Genomic DNA, 24149 nt, shown 5'->3' on the forward strand with positions numbered 1-24149 from the left:
GAGAAATTTGAGGTGTGGACATGGCCAGCAATATCTTTGAATTCTGAAAGATCTAAACAGTTTTTTGATACTGTCTGCTGTATTGTTAATTGATTATTACTGTATTACTGAATTGACGCCTTCCAACTGTGGTGCTGGAGAAGACCCCTGAGAGTCCCTTGGACAGCAAGGAGATCAAACCAGTCAATCTTAAGAGATATTAACCCTGAATACTTGTTGGAAATACTGATGCTGAAGCTCCAGCATTTTGGTCACCTGATGCAAATAGGCGACTCACTCTGAAAGTCCCTGATGCTGGGAAAGATTGGGCGTCAGAGCATGAGATGGCTAGACGGCATCACCATGAAGGATCACGAATGGGCAAACTCCAGAAGACGGTGGGGGACAGGGGGCTGGCGTACTGCCATCCATGGGGTTGCAAAGAGTCCCAAACGACTGGGCCCCTGAACAACTGTATTGCGAAAGAAAATGTTCCCCTTCTTTTTATTTATTTATTTATTTTTTTAATTAATTTATTTTTTTCAGTGGGTTTTGTCATACATTGACATGAATCAGCAATAGATTTACACGTATTCCCCATCCCGATCCCCCCTCCCCCCTCCCTCTCCACCCGATTCCTCTGGGTCTTCCCAGTGCACTAGGTTCGAGCACTTGTCTCATGCATCCAACCTGGGCTGGTGACCTGTTTCACCATAGATAATATACATGCTGTTCTTTCGCAACATTGAAGAATAGGTGGTTTGGGGCTTCCCTGGTGACTCAGATGGTAAAGAATCTGCCTGCAATGCAGGAGACCTGGGTTGGATCCCTGGGTCGGGACGATCCCCTGGAGAAGGGAATGACTACCCTGTCCAGTACTCTTGCCTGGAGAATCCCATGGACAGAGGAGCCTAGGAGGCTACACTCCATGGGGTCACCGAGAGAAGGCCACGACGGCAGTCAAGGAGCACAGACGTTTGCGCATGCGTGCATAGGTGACCGACAACCTAGTAAATTCTTCCGGGTGCGGGGAAGGGAGGCTGCCAGAGGGGCTGCACCAGTCACGGGGGGCAAGGCGGGACCCGGCCGAGCACAGTAGACCCAGCCAGCTCAGACTCAGAACGGCTGCGACGCTTACTGAGCCCTGGGGCGGCGAGACCGTCTGGGAGGAGCGGCATCCCTGCGAGCGGAGAGGCCGGTGGCCGGGCGCCTCCGCCTCCTAAAGGGAACTGAGGCCGGCGGGGGCCGCTGGGAGCCGGGAGGCCTGCCCTGGAGGTTCTCTGACCAGAGAGCGGGCGTCTGTGTGTGACCTTTTGCTGCATGCTCAAGTTGTGCAGACCAGAGAGCTCTGTCTCCCTTCCTTTCAGTCAATGCCAGGAAAGAGAAGCGGAAAAACAGTTCCACAAAATCCAACTCCATTGTAGGTAATGATTCCAGTTTTAACTTCTCTCCTCATTTCACTTTCCACTTTTAATTTTTCGCAGTCCTCACATAGTTACTGTTTATAGTCGATTCTGAGTTTTCAGTTATCTGTACATAGACATACTATTGGCAATTTATCCCATTTTGGCCGGTGCCAGAATCAATCTAAAAAGTTTAGGTATGCAACAATTTTTGGATCCCTTCCAAAAATAACGGCATTGTGCGTGTGTGCTAAGTCACTTCAGTCGTGTCCAACTCTTTGGGACTCTATAGGCTGTCGCCCGCTAGGCTCCTCTGTTCTTGGGATTCTCAGGCAAAAAGACTCGAGTTGCTGCGCCCTCCTCCAGGGATGAACCCTCATCTCCTTCTCCTGCACTGGCTCGCGGTTTCTTTACCACTAGCGCCACCTGCCCGCAAAGGTCGGTCTAGTCAAAGCTATGGTTTTTCCAGTAGTCACGTATGGATGTGAGAGTTGTACCATAAAGAAAGCTGAGCGCCTAAAAAATGCTGCTTTTGGAACTGTGGTGTTGGAGAAGACTCTTGAGAGTCCCTGGGACTGCAAGGAGATCCAACCAGTCCATCCTAAAGGAGATCAGTCCTGAATATTCTTTGGAAGGATTGATGTTGAAGCTGAAATTCCAGTACTTTGGCCACCTGGTGCAAAGAACTGACTCATTGGAAAAGACCCTGATGCTGGGAAAGATTGAAGGCAGGAGGAGAAAGGGAGGACAGAGGATGAGGTGGTTGGATGGCATTATTGACTCAATGGACATGAGTTTGAGTAAACTCCGGGAGTTGGTGGTGGACAGGGAGGCATGGCGTGCTGCAGTTCATGGGGTTGCAAAAAGTCAGACAGGACTGATCGACTGAACTGAACTGAGTGCCACCTGGGCATTATTAGATTGCTTTAAGTAATCGCTAAGCAAATACTTGAAACTCTAATTAAAGTTTATTTTCAGCTACAACTTCATAGAAATACATTTAATGCGGAGATTATTCCCTAAGCCACTTTCTCTGTAAAGAGAGTGAACAAAAGATGCAGAGATGGAAGAAAGAAGAGTGGGAAGAGAAATATTTATATGTATATATATGGGCTTCCCTCCTGCCTGCCATGCAGGAGATCCCGGTTCTGTCCCTGGGTTGGGAAGATCCCCGGGAGGAAATGGTTACCCACTCCAGTATTCTTATCTGGAGAATTCCATGGACAGAGGCTACAGTACACAGGGTCAGAAAGAGTTGGACACAACTGACGGAATCAGTCAGAGTCAGACTATAGAGTGACTAACACTTTCACACTCCACTTCATATATATATATATATGAAAATAGAAGAAAAAAGAAAAAACATTCTTTATGATAAGATCTCTTAGAATCTACTCTTTTAGCAGCTTTCTTATCCATCATACAACAGTGTTAACTAGAGTCATTATGTTGGGCAATATATCCCCAAAGAGATGGATTTCAATGTCTGATTATTTTGCAAAGTTTTAATCTCTCAGTCAGTAACACTCTTTGAGATGAAATTTGTTGACAGCTTGGATGTTTTGTATATGTGGGAAATAAAGTTCATTGTCCATCCTTGAAAATATATATTCAGAGTATTTTCACTCTGTGTATCTTCCTTGAAAATACTGCAGATTCCAAGCAGCTAAGCCTTATTATCTGTACTACTATTGCTCTGGTAAAAATATGTGTGTATTCCTGAAAATTTGTTCATCATTGAGAACTACTAAGAGCAACACTGAGGGAATCAAATCATACACTAAATCTATATCTTGCCCACTAAAATGAATTTCTGAGCCACGAACCTGGACAATAACTTAATTCACTTCTTTAATGTTTCTCATCACTTCTTGAGCTACTGACTGTGTCTACACGATAGTAAATGTTTTTGGTTATATAGCCTTTGCTTTTAATGTTTTTCCTACATATTCATTTGTTCAAATATTTTTCAGATGTCTTTCATATCCTTAACCTGGTGTTTTGTCCCTGGAATGTGGTTATGAAGAGGACGGATGTCGTCCTTCCTTTTTTGCAGTCTGAACACTGCAAAAGAAGATCCAAAGTCTACTGTGAGCTTTGCAAAGGGAAAGAATAAGCTGTTCTTGAGGTCATATTATAATTGATCTACTTTACTTAAGTAAAGCAAGGATTAAAGGGGGAATAGAATTTAGCCAGATGAGTGGAAGGAGAGGAAACTTCTATGCTGCCCTTGAGTTTTGACAAGGATTCTCTGGAAGAAGAATTCTCTGTGCTTTGCATTCATGCATTTGACTGGGTTTCCACACCCATGTGTTCTTTGATCTCTAGCAAGTTCAGATGGCAAATGAAAAGTGCCTATACCCTACCCAATAAAATAAAAGTGATTGCTTTTATTTAAATAAAATATAAAAGACAAATGGACATCATTAACATTACCACCACTTTAAAAAATAATGCAGCCATTATAAGTCCTAAAGGTAAAATGAAGTTAAACACAGTGAAGTTATAATTGATTTTCCCCATTCTAGAAGTCAACAGGATAGGAGCCCCCTCAGCTACTAGAATTACCAAGACCTTGGTCAGGTTTGTGGCCTGTTTCTGATCATTTAGGTCCACACCAAATGAAAGGTCTGAGAGGGAAAGAGAAAGATCGTGAGAGGAAATTACAAATGAGGGAACCTCTGGCAACATTAATAAAGCTTATCATACCACATTCATAATCTAGAAACACCCCTATGTAGCCCTGGGGTCTTTGAATATAGTGGGGTAAGAACGGGAAGGTAGAAAAGAGACTGAAATGGCCATCCTTCCTGACACACAGCAGTAGAAAAATGTCCTCAGAGGTCAGCAGCATATCACTCCTGCCTGTCCAGGACTCCTTGCAGAGTCCTATAACCCAATCACAGGAGTTGCCCACATTCACCTCCCAGTAGTGTTTGCCAGTGGTGAAGGTCTGAGCACCCCAAGTAGGAGTGTTCTCTGGACGTGCTGGGTCCCAAGGCACATCTCGATGGACAGGACTGCATTGTAGACATCTCAGGGCTTCAATCAGAGGCACGTGACAGTTTCTTATTTTACCATCCAACGTAATATACACTTCAGTAAAACGAAAGCAATGAAGTCAGGGAACAGCAATTTCAAGTTCTGAGGAACATATAAGTGCAGTGGTGTTGTGACAAATGTTTAGCAACCAAATCTCTGAAACGAAGCAAAACTGATTTGTCTTATTTGCTGGGAATATTTCAACCCACCATGACCAGTTTCAAGGTGCCAGTCCTTAAGTAATTGCTCCTAAAATTCTGGAGCTTGTAACAATTAGCTCCCACGAGTGTGGCAATACTGGCTAGTTCCAGAATCCTTTAATCACAGATGTTCGAAACCCTGTGTTACCACACCCTTTATACAGAGTGTGTGCTGGAAATACATAGAAAGAACAGGAAGGGCTTCTTATCTATATAAAGAGCCAGAAAATCTCTAATTGTACAACTGAAGGAAGGAAAACTTTGAAAATACATAAAGATAAGGATGTCAGACTCTGGCTTATTTTCATTACCTCACCAAAAATTTGGGAGTCCATTCATAGATGTCAAGAAAATAGCAAAATGGCCCTTAAGTCATCTCATTAATCAATCATCACAAAATTAAAAATAATCATAATAAATATATATTTCATATGACATTGTTGCTATTTTTAGTCCTAAATAGGGATCACATTGCCTAGGCTATAAGGGCTTAACATTTAAGGAAGTAAAAATAAAATAAACCAAATATCTATATGTGCTCTTTTTTTGCAGTGATTTCTCCCAGAATTTCTAATGGAGTCGCTGCTAAATCAGAATCCAACTCATCCCATCTTAGTCCAGCTTCTCCTTTGTCCGCCGGGCTCACCTCCAATTGCGTTTGTCTCAGGGAGGCCTCTACACAATGAATTAAGGATTGTTTTCAAGCTTTTTGAAAGTCTTGTGATTTTTCACATGCAAACATTACCTTTAATATTCAGGTAAAAATTTAAATAACAGCATTAAGGTGATTCTAGGAATCTCAATATCCACATAAATACACTGAATGGATACGCATTTTTATAAGTCAAAGTGTTCTTTTTATTATTATTATTTTAACTCACTGCAAGTAGCTGTATAAAAAACTATGTGTCATGTTTGATTATTTTTGACAGGCTTCAGTTAACTTTTCTGACTGATAATTAGCAATAAAATAAATAAGTTATAAGGGTTTGCATATGTACATGCTCCCCTGTTTTCTACAAAGAACAGACAGAGTGGTGAAGAGATATCATCAATGTGTTATCTACTCATGTAGGAAATGTGATTGCCTTCACGCAGAGTGCCGCCTCTCACCTCGGAAGCTGTTAAGCCTTTCCGACATCCCAGTGATGGTCCATGTACTGAGCTGTGGGTCCAAAGGCTGGGGAATGTACAGCTGCATTAACTGACTCCTGTAAAGAGAAAGGCCAAGAGGTATCATTAGCAACCCACTGATGATGCTTCAACAGAATCCTCATAATTACCTTTAAAGGGTATGAATTTAACTGCTCAGGTGGAGGAACACTGCAGTTGCTATTATATTTTATAATCTGCTTCCTTGCTTTTGGCATATCAAACCTAGTAGAATGTGACACCTCAATCAAAACTGTGTCTGTTTCCTTCCTTCTAGCTTCCCTAGGAGATCCACACAGCAATTCTCATTTAATTCCTGAAATCTAATAGGCAGAAAATTATTAGAACTTGCCATTTAATACATATGAAACGTCAGCACTATTGTATGTTCTTTCTTGATGAATTCTACCTCACTCCTTTTCTCAGCATCCTTCTACCTACTCCTTCTCTGAGTTTATCTGCCTTTCCCATGGATGACCAGGAATAATCCTTGGATAACTAAGATTTGGAAATTAGGGGCAGGAAAAATCGTCTTTTTGCAACTTCTACAGAAAGCCTTGCAATAGAAACTGCGCTCCTCTCAAACATACTGTCACCAAAGGGTAGACTATATAAAACCTGGCAGGCTATTAGAGAAGGAAGGAATAAATACAGAGAGAAAGAAACTTCTCATTGAAAGGGAGGGTTCATCTTAGCAGAAATAGCCTGATCGCTGTCATAATTATCATGATTTAAATAGAGGGGCAAACTTACCTTTTCACTGTGTCTTCCACACCCTGTAAAGAAAAAGTGAAGAAGGCTTAGTTTTCAGCACAAACTCTCCTGTTAAGTCTAGTTTGAGGATATGAGATTATACTGGGAAATTCATTATTTCCAGTTTTCTTCCTTGGATAAAATCATTTGTCATTTCCCTTCTCCTTATAAATGTGAAATCCAGTCTCACATTTACATACACTTGACAAGATCATAATCTTGACAAAATTGAAAGTCAAATGTTCTTAGGGTGCATGAATGACTGTTCTTTGTCTTGATATACAGAAGTATTCACAGGGGTTTCCCCAAAGTTCTTTGGTGTGTGGACTCCAAATCTCGAATTTCACAATAGAAAGGATGAATGCACCCTACGGTTACACGTTACACGTATTATCAAGTGCAAATATAAATTATCTGTTTAACACAGTCATCCCTCATCATATGAGGGGAATTCATTCTAAGATCCCCCTTGGATACTAAAATCCATCAGGTGTTCAAATTCCTATCTACAATGGCACAGTATATCCATATAATGTATACACATTCCTGTATACTTTAAGCATCTCTAGATTATTTAAAGGCTTCCCAGGTGGCTCAGTGGTAAAAAATGTACCTGCCCAGCTGGAGACAAGGGTTAGATCCCTGAGTTGAGAAGATCCTCTGGGGAAGGAAGTGGCAACCACTCCAGTATTCTCCGGGAGTTAGTGAAAGACAGGGAAGCCTGGAGTGCTGCCATCCACAGAGTTGCAGAGTCGGATACAACTTAGCAACTGAACAATGAACAGCCAGTATTCTTGCCTGAACAGAGAAGCCTGGCAGGCTATAGGTCATGGGGTCGAAAAGAGTTGGACATGACTTAGTGACTAAATAACAAGATTACTTATAAGACCTAATATAATGTAAATGCTATGTAAATCATTGTCAGCACTGGTAAATTCAAGATTTTCTTATTTCAAATTTCTGAATTTTCTTTAAAAATATTTTCCATCAGTGGTCTGTTGAGTCCCCAGATGCAAAACCTGTAGAGTTGGAAGGGCAACTGTATGGTAGATGGATATAAGAAGGTTTGGGAGATTTTTTTTCTGTCTGTTACTTGAATCTTTCCACATAGTCCTCCTTCTTCCATAGAAGGCAAAATTGATGTTTTGTCTCCAGGTTATGCTGGAGGAACAAAACCTGCCATCACAGAGGTAGAAGAGTCAGAATCTGGACTTTGGAGTCAGAAATATAATGGAAGTCAAAGAGGATATAATGTCAAATGATATAAGTGCTTTCCAAGCAGGTTGCTGTTCTGCACCCAACATCCTTCCTTAGTCCTTACCTGGAGCATGTCCACATCTGCTTTAAGGCACATTTCCTTCAGTTCCTCATATATTTTTCTCAGGAGTTTCCCCATATGAATCATTCTGGCTACATTTCTATTGAGTCGCTGAAAAATAACTGTGCCTTCAATTGCCAACATCTCTAAATGTTTTTGCTTTTCTTCCTGGAGATACTGACACACTTTAGGGTATTCAGCTTGTATCATCACCAGTCGTAGATTTATAAAACCCTGCAGTGACATTGGATTAATTAGATAATGTATTTGGATGGTTTTATTCTTCCCTTATCAACTGTTGTCTATGTGTTATATATAGAATGCTTGTCTTAGTTCATTTGGACTACTATAACAAAAGTACTGAAGACTGAGTGCTTATAAATAACAGACATTTACTTCTCACTGTTCAATAAGGTAAGAAATAGAAGATTAGTGCCAGCAGGTTTGGTGTACAGTGAGAGCCCACCTCTTAAATAGGCATCTTTTTTTTCCCACTTAATAATAATTAAAATATACTCCACTTTACAAATCACATTCACATACTTGGTTTTCATTTTTTACCATATGCATGTATTTTTTTGTTGAAGTATTGATTTTCAATATTGTGTTAGTTTCAGGTATACTGTAAAGTGATTCAGTTATCCATATACATGTGTATAGCTATATTCTTTTTTCTAACTCTTTGTCATTATAGGTTATTACAAGATATTGATTGTAGTTCCCTGCTGAGTGCTGAAGAATTGATGCTTTTGAACTGTGGTGTTGGAGAAGACTCTTGAGAGTCCCTTGGATAGAAGGAGATCCAGCCAGTCAATCCTGAAGGAAATCAGCCCTGAATAGTCATTGGAAGGGCTGATGCTAAAGCTCCAAAATTTTGGTCATCTGATACAAAGAGCCAACTCATTAGAAAAGACCCCGATGCTGGGAAAGATTGAAGGTGGAAGGAGAAGGGGATGACAGAGGATGAGATGGATGTGAGTTTGAGCAAGTTCTGGGAGTTGGTGATGGACAGGGAAGCCTGGCATGGTGCAGTCTGTGGGTCGCAAAGAGTTGGACATGACTGAGCAACTGAACTGAACTGATAGTTCCCTGTGCTATAAAGTAGGTCCTTGTTGTCTATCTATTTTTATGTAGAATAGTTTATATACGTTAATCCCAAACTCCTAATTTGTCCCTCCCTTCACTTTCCCCTTTGATAACCGTAGGCTTGTTTTCTGTGACTATTGGCCTATTTCTGGTCTGTAAATAAGTGTAATTGTATCATTCTTTTAGATTCCACATGTAAGTGATAGCATATGATATTTTCCTTTCTCTGATTTACTTCCCTTAGTATGATAATCTCTAGATCCAATCATGCTACTACTGCAAAGGGCACTATTTCATTCTTTTTCATGGCTGAGTAGTATTTCATTGTATAAATATACTACATTTTCTTTATCAACTCATCTGTCAATGAACATTTAGGTTTCTTCTATGCCTTGGCTAGATAGCCATTCTCTGGTTGTGTCCTCACATGGCAGAAGGGGCAAGTCTCTACTAAGCTTCTTTTTTTGTTGTTGTTTAGGGCTCATTTATAAGAATCCCATTAATAAGGATTCTTTCCTAATGACCTAATCACTTTCCAAAGGCCAAACCTCCTAACACTATCATTTTGGGGGTTAGAATTTCAACATTTGAATTGGGGGGGACCCAAACTTTCGGACCATAGCTTCTGTCTTCTGTGCTCCTGAAGGATGTGTTCTCAGAGAGCTTCTGGCTCACTACCTTTGTGATCTTGTAGATCTCTACCCTGATGTAACTGTCATGATGGGTGTTCTCTGGCCAGCATACATCCCCCAAACCTGTACTATTTATATATATCTTCTTTAATTTTCTTCCAAGAACTTTACAAATGTGATGTATTATAAATGTTATTCTTCTTTATTTGTTATGTGACTCCTCTTACAAGATTATATCCTACTGAAGTCATTGCTTTGTTCCTTTTTGCCCATTCCCATATCTCTCTATGGACCTAGAACAGTGAGGAACACATCACATGCCCTCCTATGAAAGAAAGGTTCACTAGGAAAGCCATCCTAAATGATCAGGGTAATTTTGTTATTGCCCAGTATTTTTACAGCACTACATACAGAATATTTACAGAAATATTCTGTAAAATAGCCTGCTGATGTGTCTTCTTTAGAAGTGACTGAGTTCTTTGAAAATGAAAATGTACTTAAACTTCTTTAGTTTCAGGTTCTCCATTCATAAATGTGAACCAATGAATAATAAAACCCCAAATCCTTAGCTTGGCATCTTGCCATGGCTACAATTACCTTGCCGGCCATATCTCTCACTGCCTGCCTCATACCCTATGTACTAATTAATAGGAGCTATCCACATGCCCCAGATAATTCCATGATTCTTTCTCATATTTAGCTTTCTTGTACCTTAGATCTCTATGTTATAAATTTACAGGTTCTACTAAAACATTAGCTTCAGGATGATTTTTATTTGTTTGAGAAGCTTAACATTCAAAGTTTGTTAAGCTCCTACAGAACTCTTTTTTTACCTCCATCTGAGTGACCATTGCATTTTGTTTTGTGATACTGCATTTTCTTGTCTCTGCTGAAATATTAGTGGTAGATATTGCTTTATCAAGAAAATCAGGAAAAAATTTTTAGTTACTTATTGGGGTCATTCAACATGAAATCATACATTGAAGGTCATGTTTTTCCGTATGCAGCTCTCTCTGATCACCCTCTCAGGCGACATTATGATTTAATTCAAGTTCTTCCACTGTAAGTTACCAGGATATTTGTTCCAAACTGGCTTCAAGGGATTCAGGGTCTGTGACTTACCTCCCATGCTCTGAATATGTTGGTCACTTTTTTTATATTTTGTTGATTTTCCTGTTTCTTTTTCCAAATAGACTTCATTTGCATCAGAAGGTGCTCCTGCAAAATAACTATAATTTGGAGCACTAGAAAAGCAAAGTTAGTACATTTCAGATACCTAAAAGAAGATATAAAGGGATGAACATGGGACAAACAGTAAAGAGAGCAGAGAGGTCAGTGATTTTCCTTTGGAATACTAACTCCTAAATCTGAGGAGATCAAGCAAAGATAGAATGTCTAAATTTGAAAAATGTAATCCATTATCTGAGGAATCTAGCATTGAATTTATAATAACCTTGTCAATTTTCAGAAGTGAATCTTGCTTTTGTTTTGTTTTTTTCACATTATGCATTTTTTTAAGTCAACATGAACAAATTCCTAGAAAGACACAAATTACCAAAATTAACTCAAGAAGAAATGGAAAATGTGAACAGACCCATATGTAGTAAAGAATTGAATCGATACTGAAAAATTTTCCAACAAAGAGAAGCCCAGAACCAGATGGTTTCACTGATGAAAGGCACCAATCATTTAAAGAAGAATCAACACTAACCTTTCTCCAACTCTTCTAAAATAATAGAAGAGGAAGGAATACCTTTTAATTCATTCTGTGAGGTCTCTTGCTTTATATTTAATTGTGAAATATTAGCCCTCAGTTTTCCTGTGGCACTGTTAGAAAATGTTGGCCAGTGTTTCTAAATCTGCTATAGTTAGAACAGGCTCATTATAATCATGTTTGTAGTAGCCAATGACTCTTACTGAAACTAGATATTTATCTCCCACATTGTGTGCATGCTCAGTGGCTCAGTTGTATCTGACTCTTTGCGACCCCATGGGCTGTAGCCCACCAGGTTCCTCTGTCCATGGGATTCTCCGGGCAAGAGTATTAGATTGGGTAGCTCTTCCCTTCTCCAGGGGATCTTCCCGACCCAGGGATCAACCCCAGGTCTCCTGTATTGCAGGCAGATTCTTAACGGTCTGAGCCACCAGGGAAGCCTATCTACCACATTACTTCTGAAATACCACCATCCTAATCCTCATCAATTTCATCATCATTCCTCTCAGCCCAACTGAATTTAAACACAGGAGAGCAAGGATGTTACCTAGTTTCTTCACTGCTTTCTCTCTAGATTTCACCATAGTGCCTGGCACATGGTGTTCAGAAATTGTATTTGTTAATAGCATAAAATGATAATGGTTATTAACCAATGTGTTTTCCTCAGTGCCTATCAGATACAGGGTCCTCCACATTTTAAAGTGCAGTCAGAGATATTACTTACCCTGTAGTGCTCTGCAACCTGCATTATTGAATGGTGTTCATGAGTGGCATGCCGTGCAGAACAAGAGCAGAACAGACACAGAAGGCTCTTGTCGGCTTCACAGAAGTAGAGCTTTATCACTTGGTGTGTCCTACACATCTGCTTGGCAGAGCCAGGTAACTGGCAGACAACTGAGTTTCCGGTAGAATGAATATGTTTCTTAGCAAGAATAATGCTCTTGAGGTCCATTTTCGGAGACACCGCCTTGCACACAGGACAGCAAGTAACTGTTGGGGCGTCTTCCCATAAGAGACAGAGGCAGGGAGTGCAGAATCGGTGCCCGCACCTAATCGTGGCAGGGTCTGTGAACGTGTCCTGGCAGATGGGGCAGATGATCTCACTGGGGAGACACTGTGCAGAAGCAGATGCCATGTTTCTAAGGAAACAAAAGGAAAGGACTGTGTTTACCCGTGGCATGTGAACTGAGCTTAAGCTTTCTCTTGCTAATGCACATATGTACTGTAGGAGGACAGCCCATGTTTTGAGGATGGTGAGGAAAAGAGAGTCCTACAGACCAGTAAAATGCATTATTATTTTCCACCATTGGCCTCCAGCACTACTTCTCATTTCCCTATTGGAAATCCAGTGTTTTCCACATATGTTATCTCTTTTTCAAAGACAAAGAAATCAGAGGTTCTGGGCTCATTCCTAGGCAGTGGGTCACATTGTGTCCAAAACTATCACAATTTTCCCCTTTTTTACTCTCTCTGATTGGTTAGCACTAGGTATTTGTTCCAATCCTGGCCAATAAAATAAGACACTAAAACTCCTAGGACAATTTTAGAAAAAAAAATTTTTTGTTCCAGAGGATATGCACGGAATAAACAGATGGCTTTTTCTGTTTCTGGACATTTTGCAGATATAATGCCCACTTGCATAGCCATTTTGTGATCACAGCATGAGCCAGCCTGAGGAGAAAAGCCAATAGTCTAAGGATAACAAAAACATAGAAAGAAACAGTTTTTGACAATGGCATTGAACAATAGTTACCTAATTCTGGAGAGGCCAATTCTGGACTAAATTAACACAAATCTCTATACTTAAAATCCTAGCAGAAGAAAGTTTGTGTTTACCACCGCATACAAAAAGAACTTAGCACAGTATCTACTGCTTTATATAATATGTCAGGGGTTCAACAAAAATCATGAGGCATGTCATAAGGCAAGAAAAATTTAGTCTAAGCATACAAAGCAATCATCAGAACCAGACTTAGATATAAAACAGATATTAGAACTATTAAGATAACTAAGATAGCAATGATGACCCTATATGTGAGACAGCAAAAGAGACACAGATGTAAAGAACAGACTTTTGGACTCTGTGGGAGAAGGCGAGGGTGGAATGATTTGAGAGAATAGCATTGAAACATGTATATTATCATATGTGAAACAGATCGCCAATCCAGGTTCGATGCATGAGACAGGGTGCTCAGGGCTGGTGCACTGGGATGACCCTGAGGGATGGGATGGGGAGGAAGGTGGGAGGGGGGCTTCAGGATGGGGGACACATGTACACCCATGGCTGACTCATGTCAATGTATGGAAAAAAACCACTACAATATTGTAAAGTAATTAGCCTCCAATTAAAATAAATTAATTAATTAAAAAATAATAACTATGATTAGTATATTAAAGACTTTTATTAAAAAAATGTTGACAACATGCAAGATAGGTAATTTCAGGAGACAGATGAAAACTATAAGACAAGCAGATAGGCTAGATATAACATATGCAGATAATTTTTATGTTTGGGTTCAGAAGTAGGTGAAATACAAGTAAGAAAATTATCAGTGAGCACGGCAGTATGTCAGTGTAAAATACAAAAACTAAACACAAAATCCAAGGGTAAAATGTTACAACAGAACAGAGCATCAAAGAGCAGTAAGACAACATTAAATGTTGTTTAACATTGTTTAACATCTGTGTGATTAGATTTCCAGAAAGAAAATGAAGATATAATGGGGCAAAGTGAAGTGAAAGTCACTCAGTCATGTCCGACTCTTTGCGACCCCATGGGCTATACATACAGTCCATGGAATTCTCCAGGCCAGAATACTGGAGTGGGTAACCTTTCCTTCTCCAGGAGATCTTCTCAACCCAGGGGTCAAACCCAGGTCTCCCACACTGCAGGCAGATTCTTTACCAGCTGAGCCACCAGGGAAACCCAACAGGGCAAAAGAAGCATTTAAAGAAATAATGGTAGAGGCTCTTCCAAAATTAGTGTCAGTCACAATAAAACAGATCTGTGATATTTAGAGACTATCAAACAGGAAAATACAAAACAAATAAGCAAACAAAAACACAACTAGGCAAGTTATATTGAAACTGAATAAAAACCAATAACAAAGAGAAATTCTTTCTTTCTTTTTTTTTTTTTTTTTTTACAAAGAGAAATTCATTAAGGGAGCCACAGCAATAGGAAAAATAAAAATAAAGATTATGCACAGAAAAATAAGGATAAAAATTATAGCAGAAAACATGCAAACAAGAAAACAATTAAGTGACATCTTTAGATTGCTGAAAGAAAACACGTATTAACCCAAAATTCTCATAGCTAGTGAAAATATACTTCAAAAGTAAAATACTAGAATTTTTCACAAACAAGAAAGAAAAACTGAGGGAATCCAGTGCTATCAGGTCTAATCTACAAGAAATACACAAAGAAGCTCTTGATTTAAAAGCATATGATACTAAGAAGAAAATTGATCTACTCACAAAAAACAAATGACACTGGAAATTGAATACAGGCAAAACATAAGCTCTTATATTTTTATTTCTTTAACTTACTATTTAAAGCAATAGTTAACAATGTACCATGTGTTTATGAAACTTATGACAAAAATGACATAAGAAATAGAAAAGAGGAATAGGAAATATTATATGGATTTTACATTAAATGAAAAGCAATATAGTATTACTGAAAGTGGACAAAGATTATTTAAAGAGGTATATTTTGAACGGGGCTTCCCTGGTGGCTCAGTGGTAAAGAAACTGCCTGCAATGGAGGAGATGCATTTTCTTGATCCTTGGGTCAGGAAAATTCCCTGAAGAAGGAAATGGCAACCCGTTCCACATTCTTGCCTGGGAAATCGCATGGACAGAGGAGCCTGGCAGGCTACAGTCCTTGGGGTCGCAAAAGAGTCGGACATGAGCTAGTGACTAAACAACAATATATATATATATATATATATATATATATATATATATTTTTTTGCCTTTGGAAAGTTCTAAATTTATTTATTTATTTTTTTCTGATTGTATTTTATTTTATTTTTTTTTAATTAGTTGGAGGCTAATTACTTCACAACATTTCAGTGGGTTTTGTCATACATTGATATGAATCAGCCATAAATTTACACGTATTCCCCATCCTGATCCCCCCTCCCACCTCCCTCTCCACCCGATTCCTCTGGGTCTTCCCAGTGCACCAGGCCCGAGCACTTGTCTCATGCATCCCACCTGGGCTGGTGATCTGTTTCACCATAGATAGTATACATGCTGTTCTTTTGAAATATCCCACCCTCACATTCTCCCACAGAGTTCAAAAGTCTGTTCTGTACATCTGTGTCTCTTTTTCTGTTTTGCATATAGGGTTATCATTACCATCTTTCTAAATTCCATATATATGTGTTAGTATGCTGTAATGTTCTTTATCTTTCTGGCTTACTTCACTCTGTATAAGGGGCTCCAGTTTCATCCATCTCATTAGGACTGATTCAAATGAATTCTTTTTAACGGCTGAGTAATATTCCATGGTGTATATGTACCACAGCTTCCTTATCCATTCATCTGCTGATGGGCATCTAGGTTGCTTCCATGTCCTGACTATTATAAACAGTGCTGCGATGAACATTGGGGTGCACGTGTCTCTTTCAGATCTGGTTTCCTCAGTGTGTATGCCCAGAAGTGGTATTGCTGGGTCATATGGCAGTTCTATTTCCAGTTTTTTAAGAAATCTCCACACTGTTTTCCATAGTGGCTGTACTAGTTTGCATTCCCACCAACAGTGTAAGAGGGTTCCCTTTTCTCCACACCCTCTCCAGCATTTATTGCTTGTAGACTTTTGGATAGCAGCCATCCTGACTGGCGTGTAATGGTACCTCATTGTGGTTTTGATTTGCATTTCTCTAATAATGAGTGATGTTGAGCATCTTTTCATGTTAAACAACAATATTTTAAGCTAACTACATATATTCATAGATGATAAGGCTATGAGTGTAGAAAATCCCAAAGAATCTACTAAAAAACATCTTGGAAGTAATAAGCAAATTTATCAAGGTCAGAAAACAAAGGGTCAATATATAAAAATTGATTTTAATCCCTCATACATGTATGAAAAATTTGTATTTGAATTTTTAAAAACCTTACATTTATAATAACTTCAAAAAATGAATTAGCCAAATGCAACAAGTTCTAGAGGTTTTATAAACAACATTGTACCTATAGTTAATGATATTGTTGTATCATTAAAAAGGTGTTAAATGAGTAGATCTCATGTTAAGTGTTCTTATACTACAATTTAAAGAAAAGGGCAAAGGAAACTTTTGCAGGTAATGCATTGATATGTTCATTATCTTGATTTTGATGGAGGATTTGTAAATGTATACATGTATCAAAAGATTGTCAAATTGTACATTTTAAGTATGTAGAGTTTATTTTTTGTCAATTATGTCTGAACACAATTATTAAATTTTAAGAAAATGAAGGTGGCACTAGTGGTAAAGAACATGTCTGCTAATGCAGGAGACATAAGATATGTAGATTCAATCCCTGGGTTAGGAAGATCCCCTAGAAGAGCACGTGGCAACCTACTTTAGTATTCTTGCCTGGAGAATCCCATGGACAGAGAAGCCTGGGGGGCTATGTCTATAGGGTCACAAAGAGTTGGATACAAGTAAAGTGACTCGGCACATGTGCATGCCAAAAAAATGAAATAATTAGTTATAATTTTAATAAAATATCAATGGAAGAAAAGAATCAAGATCTAGATAAATGGAGAATTATATCATGTTTATACATTGGACAATTTAATACTGTTAAAATGGCAATCTTCCTCTATATGATCTATAAATTTAATGTAACCTCTAATAAAACTCTAGAAAAATTTTATAGGTATATACAAACTGGTTTTAAAATGTATTGCTGCTAAGTCACGTCAGTCGTGTCTGACTCTGTGCGACCCCATAGACAGCAGCCCAACAGGCTCCTCTGTCCCTGGGATTCTCCAGGCAAGAACACTGGAGTGGGTTGCCATTTCCTTCTCCAGTGCATGAAAGTAAAAAGTCAAAGTGAAGTCGCTCAGTCATGTCTGACTCTTAGAGACCCCATGGACTGTAGCCTACCAGGCTCCTCCATCCATGAGATTCTCCAGGCAAGAGTACTGGAGTGGGTTGCCATTGCCTACTCCATTAAAATGTATTATGGCCTACCAAACAAATAGAATAGCCAAAACAATCCTAAGAAATAAAATCAGAATACTCACATTACTTGATTTTAAAAGTTAGTAGAATTCTATAGTACTAAAAACACACAGTATTGGGAAAAGGAAAGACATACTGATTATTAGAACTAAACTGAAAGTAGAGACCTGCAGAGATATAGTCGGCTGATTTTTTTTTTTACACGTGTAATGGTAGCCAGTATTCTTGGGCTTCCCTTGTGGCTCAGCTGGTAAAGATCCACCTCCAATGCTGGAGACCTGGGTTCCATCCCTGGGTTGTGAAGATCCCCTGGAGAAGGGAAAGGCTACCCACTCCAGTATTCTGGCCTGGAGAATTCCATGGACTGTATAGTCCATGAGGTCGCAAAGAGTTGGACACAACTGAATGACTTTCACTTTCACTTTGATCAGCACTTCACTGTAGAAAGAATAGCCTTTCTCCAGATAAAACACCAAAAGCACAATCCATGAAAGAAATTAACACACTAGGCTCCTCTGTCCATGGAGTTCTCCAGGCAAGCGTACTGGAGAGTGGGTTGCCATTCCCTTCTCCTGGGGATCTTCCTGATCCAGGGATCAAACCTGGGTCTCCTGCATTGCAGGCAGATTCTATTTCACTCCAATGTATTTATCCAAATGAACCGAATAGACTGGCAAGACAGAAGATAAGACTTCTCTGGATCCACAGAGATTGCAGAGGTATCTCCCTATTCCTATTAAACCTGGAACTGCTATGTAGACACAGGAGAGGTTTCTCCCCTAAGAGTCAATAGGGAGCCCTTCAGATTCTCTCCTGGCTTCTTTAATCCTCAGCAAAACCTAACCATGAAGACATTGGGTCTAACTGAGAATTAAGGGACTGTATCCCAAAGAAGCTGGGAGAATTATCCAGTGTGCACTGGCAGAGATTGTGAGAGTTCCCTTAGGACTAGATTTTGAAATACTTGATCAAGGGGCTGGGACATAAAACAGAATAAGAGAGAGTTTACTGGTCTGGGGACACTTCCTCAGGATACAGAATATAACAGTCTGACAAGGACATTAGAAGATGGGGCACATTGGATGCTTGTAGGCTCCTACAAGCCTGGAAAAATGATGGCCCATGCTTAACAACGAAATGCAAAAATTGCTGTGTAAGATGGGACAGGACAGGATTAAAAAGCAAAAGGGCATTTTCATGTTGAAGTGAATATGTTATGAAATCAGAAGATCAGTCACAACATTGTGTTTATGTATAAAGCCAAGAGGATACACTATCCACCCAGATTATCACAAATGTGCTGCTGAGAGAGATCTAGCGTCAGAATGAAGTTCAGTGGTAGCTGTCCTCTCCAGGATTGGCATGGTGATAAAAGTGTTCACAGAGCTTGGCTACTGATCTCAATCAGATGATAGGGTATTTAACTGCCAGATGCCAGCAGACCGCATCTGTGTAATGACTAGCAAGGGTTAAGCAGGAACCAAGATGACCTGAGCCACATGGAATTGCAGAGATAGTTAATAAAATGAATAGCACCCCCAGGGGCAGAAGAGACACAAGAGCAGCCCAGAATACTGCTGTAAGATATAAACAGAAGAAATCAAGAAAGGATTATCAGGAGGCAGAGGGGTTTTTTCTCTAATTAATCATCCTTCTTTCCAGACTGAGATTATTTTCAGACTTAGAGCTCCTTGATTGATAAGGTAACCACATCCCTAGGAGTAAGTTCTCTGTGACATCATGACAAGTATGTACTGTAGAGATGACCCAGTCCTTATCCAAAGGGACCTATGGTCAATGACTAAAGTGACTTAGGAAAATGGGAATACGCATACAATTTGATTTCACACAAGGTAGGAGTTTTAATTGATATTTGAAGACCTGAAGCATAATCCTCATCTCATGTTAGACTAAAGACAAATGAGGATCATTTAAGAAGAGCAGCTCTGGAAGACTCCCGGGTATCCTGAGTCTCTTGGGTCTATAGACCCACCTAGTAGTCATTCTCTTGGAAGCTGAATATGTACTAGAAACACGAAAGACCTCACTCACAAGTCTGGCAGATGACACCATCTGGGTTGCCTCTGCTGGGGCTGTTGCCCAGAATATCTCCACCTAATCATTCACGTAGCTTCATGGGCTTCCTCACAGCCTGGTAGTCAGTTTCCTAGTTATTTCCATACCAATATTGTCAAGAGGAATTGTGCAACTCAGAGTATCTCACCTGTTGTGGTCATAACTCTACCCAGATTCAAAGGGATGGGACACTCTCAATTGTGAGCAGGACTGAAGTTACATTGTAGGAAAAGAATGGGAAATGGGATACTGTTGAGTCTCTTTTGGAATGAGGAGGGGAGGAATAAATCTTGCTATATCTGCTCTTCCTGATAAGTTGACCTCAGGGATCTGGATCCAGAGAGTGAAGGCCCTGGATTCAATGAGTCTTTTATAGATCTACCTTTCAAGCTCCAGGTTTCTATTAAATGGTTCTCTAGCTCTCTGGAAATTTGGCGCAATAAATATTTTTTATGTAGGAGGGCACTTTAAGGATTTGGTGTCAACTGGACAGTCACTCTGAATACAACACAGTAAAAGGCATATTGATACAGATAAGCACAGTACTGAATGGGAGAGATGTTCCCCTCCTCACAGGGCACCAGGAACAGACTTAGTAATTCCAGGCCAATGGAGTGAAGGTCAGAACCTCTCTTCAGCAGGAAGCCCCTTCTGATGTCTCCGTATTTCACTAGAAAGTCTCATCAATACAGGTCTTGGGGCTTCCCTGGGAGCTCAGTGGTAAAAGAACCTGCTTGCCAATGTGGGAGACACAGGTTAAATCCCTGGTCCGGGAAGATCCCACATGCCAAGGAGCAACAAAGGCCAGGTGCCACAACGGTGGAGGCTGGGCTCTGGACCTGGGGAACAGCAGCTCCTGAGCCCACATGCCAAAACTGCTGGAATTCATGCTCTGCAGCAAGAGAAGCCACCGCACTACGAAGCCGCGCACTGCAACGAAGACACGGCACAGACAGAAATAAGTAAATAAAATGATAAAAAATAAAAAGGCCCAGTGGACTTCGGTCCATGTGCGTCTTCCTGAGGAGAGAGTGGCATATCCTGCCTGTAATAGACAGATGTTAAAAACCCACAGCTGAGACATCCCCTGGACCTTCCCAGTCAGTGCGGCCTGCAGAGCTTGAAACGTGGCCCCGTCTTTAGAGACTGCTCTGTTCACACCATCTCTGTGCCTCCCATACTCTGAGGGCCAGTCAGGCGAGTTCTTCTGACCTCCCCACTCTTCTGGGCTGTGGAAATTTCCACTGCGGTCTCTGAGACGTGGCATCTCTCCTAAAATCTAGTGTCTGTATTACCATACTGCTGTGAAGGAACGGGCCCCGTCCTTGCCACACTGTTTTGACCATGTTACTATGTGTATCTCTACTCTGGTCCTACTGAACCAGGATGTCTGACAAAGCCACCCTGCAATCCTCTCCCTTCTCCTCCATCCCCTGTCTGACTCAGACCTCAGCACAAACCACATGCCAGGGCTCTGCTCTTGCTGTTCCCTCTCATAACATAAGATGTGCTGATCATCTAAAAAATCCCAGAATGAGGAATCAGGGCTGCCAGTTCTTACCTGAGAACCAGCAGTAAATATGTAGGATCCTAAAGAGGAGGTGGCAAAAGGTGAAGCTTTCCAGAATGTTCAGTCTTTTTCCTATGATGTGACTTCAAGAAACTGGAGTGAAGGTTCTGTTCTGACTGATTCCACAAGCATGTGAGGAGGTCGTGACTTACAGGACAAGGGATTTGAGGTATTATATCATAGGAAGAGAAGAAGAAGAAAATATAAGTCCAAAGGATCAGAGATGAGAGTGAAACAAAAGAGATACCAGAAGTAGAGAGGCACTTAGAGAAAGCAGTATAAAAAAACAAAAAAAATGTAATTGTAGAGAAAGTTGTGTAAAAGGGTTACAGTGACCTTGAGGGCAGTTATAGAGAAAAAGGGGTTCAAACAGTGCCTGGTCCAAAGTAAATTGCCTTTGCTTTAATTGATGAACCCAAGAGAAAGATAATCCTTGGACAATATCAGCAAAGTTGTAGAGAACATGAGATACTGATAAAGGAGGCAACAGGCAAAATTTTCTGCACATTTAAAAATTATTCTCGGTGCTTAATGTTTAGTTGCTGAGTTGTGTCCAACTCTTTTGTGACCCCACAGGCTAGCCCACCAGGCTCCTCTGTGCATGGGATTTCCCAGGCAAGAATACTGGAATGGGTAGCCATTTCCTTCTCCAATTCTTGGTGGTAGAAAACTCTCATTTCAAGAAGTTGGCATGAAGCTTCTGCAGTTTAACACCCAAAGTAAAAAAGACATTGGAGACCACTATGGTCTGTGGTTAAGAGAACAGATTCTGAAGCTAGATTGCTGAGTTAGACCGATTGTTCTCTAGACCCTGCCATCTTGAGAAGATTCTATATCTCCATTTGCAAAACAAACCAGGTACCTATTTCAAAGAGGGGTAATTGGATCAGCGCCTTATAGAAGAGTTAATTGCTACTTTTATCAAGTATAAAATGACAACAAAAGAGAGAGGGAGCTCAGTCATGAGAAAGACAAAAATGTAAGAATTGGAAGAAAAGTGGAGAGTCTTAAGGAAAAGCTAATAAAAATAAAGCAACAGAGAAAAGAAAAACCAAATTTGAGATGGTAGTTGATGAAAGGAAAACAACCTCATCAAAAGGTAGCTGAGTTCAGAAAAAAAAGTTCAGGAAAAGCATTTAAAAGATTTTCAAAACTTTTAAAATTTATTATAGAAGAATGATGTAGGAAAACAGATATATCTGTGTTTATAATCCAGATTGGGAATTTCATTTGTTTTCCGCACTCAGGGTTCTAAGTCCCTATATTCAGGGACAATTGATGGACTATGGGTCTCATCAAGAAAAAGGAAAGCTGAATTCTGATTGTGGGCTGAGTTGGGTCTTTGGGGAAAAAGAGGATCTTGTGCTGTACTTGGTCACTCAATTGTGTCCGACTCTGTGAGCCCATGGATTATAGCCCACCAGGCTATTTTTCTTCAGAGACAAGAGTCCCCTCAAAGATGACAAAATCTTTTGGAAAGGTGGGAATATCAGACATTTTAAAACATTATTTAATCCCTAGAATATGTGCTTGGGTGTTCATTGAAAGGACTGATGTTGAAGCTAAAACTCCAATACTTTGGCCACCTGATGCAAAGAGCTGACTCATTTGGAAAGACCCTGATGCTGGGAAAGATTGAGGGCAGGAGAGAAGGGGATGATGGATAATGAGATGGTTGGATGGCATCACCAACACAATGGACATGAGTGTGGGTGGACTCTGGCAGTTGATGATGGACAGGGATGCCTGGCATGCTGCAGTTCATGGGGTCACAAAGAGTCGGACATGACTGAGCAACTGAACTGAACTGATAATGTGCCTCAGAATTTTTCCCAAGAAGGATATCAACCCTATAACTGATTTCACACCACGAGGATCTTTTCTATTTATCTTCCCCTCAATCCTTATTTCAATATATATGAAAGCAACCTTACCAGTCCATCTCAGTAAATTTTGTTGGCTAATTTTTTAATAAAACTTTCTCCAATGAAACACAAAATTAAAATAAAGAAAATACTCATACCAAAAATATTAACAAACATTAACAAAATCACTAATAGATGTTATTTATGTATTATGAATTAAAGTAGTTTATTTTTGTTATTTGATACTTTACAAATTTGCAAGTAGCAAAAATATGAGTGCAAGACTGTATTAGGAAAGAGGATGTAGATGGCTGTCTCTGCGGTATCCACAGACCTTAGAATGAACTGTAATGAAGCCTCCTTCGTTAATGGAAGCAAACTCAGAACCACTAAGGCATCCAGAGGGGAGTCTCCAGGTGCAGAGAGCAGCTCTCACCACAACTCCACTTCTTTGAAGATTTTCTGGGTAACCCCTGATACCATCGAAGGGACCACAGGTGGTATTGTTCCACATAATATGGTCCTGGTTTCATTTTTATTCAAACAAGGGTCAGAGAGGAGGCTGAAACTTTAATTACAGGCTTTCTTAAAAGCTCAATGAAAACTACAAGGAAAGACAAACACTAACCAAAAGCAAGGCAGTCTTGTTTTATACAACTCACGTTTCTCACCTTTCAGTTGGTGCTTCTTCTTGAGGAACCGCTGTTGCCTGATTTTGTCTGTCCCCAACACCAGGAACTGATTCTCTGTCTCTGCCCGCTGTCCACGTTCAGGAAGGCAAGGAGACGAGAGCGAGCGAGAGAAGCTGCCCTTCCCAGCTGTGCTGCTTCCTTTCTGAGAAGGGATGCTAGGCCGGTTTGATGTTAATCGTCAAGGCTGACGTAGCCTAGTAGGTACATCAGAATCACCTGCAGGGCTTGGTAGACCACAGGCTGCTAGTCTTCAGCCACAAAGCTTCTTGATTCAGTAGGTCTGGGGTCACAGAGTTTGCACATCTAATGAGAGGCGAGTTTGCATAGCTCACAAGATGCTGTTCCAGGACCGGTGCTGCTTCCAGGACCATAATTTGGTGCTGTTTCCAGGACCATAATTTGAGAATCTCTGACTGAGTCTACGTCTATTACAGGTGATACTTTTAGGTTGTACAAGGAAGGATAGTTTAAAAAGAATCTTATTG

The 24149-nt window shown here is 40.2% G+C and overlaps 1 protein-coding gene and 1 long non-coding RNA gene across 3 annotated transcripts; one reads left to right on the top strand and one right to left on the bottom strand.

The window, feature by feature from the left end:
• The first annotated feature begins 1039 nt into the window (after positions 1-1039).
• Positions 1040-5340, top strand: LOC122705760. Its single transcript, XR_006344171.1, has 3 exons — positions 1040-1403; positions 3356-3510; positions 5177-5340. It is a non-coding gene; the product is annotated as an uncharacterized LOC122705760 (long non-coding RNA).
• Positions 3760-23784, bottom strand: LOC122705742 (tripartite motif-containing protein 77-like). Of its 2 annotated transcripts, XM_043921109.1 has the most exons (7): positions 23644-23784; positions 12004-12418; positions 10688-10783; positions 7851-8081; positions 6530-6552; positions 5738-5835; positions 3760-4478 (listed from the first exon to the last, which is right to left on the bottom strand). In XM_043921109.1, exons 2-7 carry the CDS (start codon positions 12412-12414, stop codon positions 3985-3987), a joined length of 1353 nt encoding a protein of 450 aa, XP_043777044.1. In that variant the 5' UTR covers positions 12415-12418; positions 23644-23784; the 3' UTR covers positions 3760-3984. The 2 variants fall into 2 exon arrangements, with proteins under 2 accessions (XP_043777044.1, XP_043777045.1); XM_043921110.1 differs by lacking the exons at positions 7851-8081; positions 23644-23784 and having other exon boundaries at positions 3985-4478; positions 12004-12414.
• Between the last annotated feature and the right edge of the window lie 365 nt (positions 23785-24149).

Source organism: Cervus elaphus, chromosome 2 (genome assembly GCF_910594005.1).
Source record: "Cervus elaphus chromosome 2, mCerEla1.1, whole genome shotgun sequence".
Taxonomy (NCBI): Eukaryota; Metazoa; Chordata; class Mammalia; order Artiodactyla; family Cervidae; genus Cervus; species Cervus elaphus.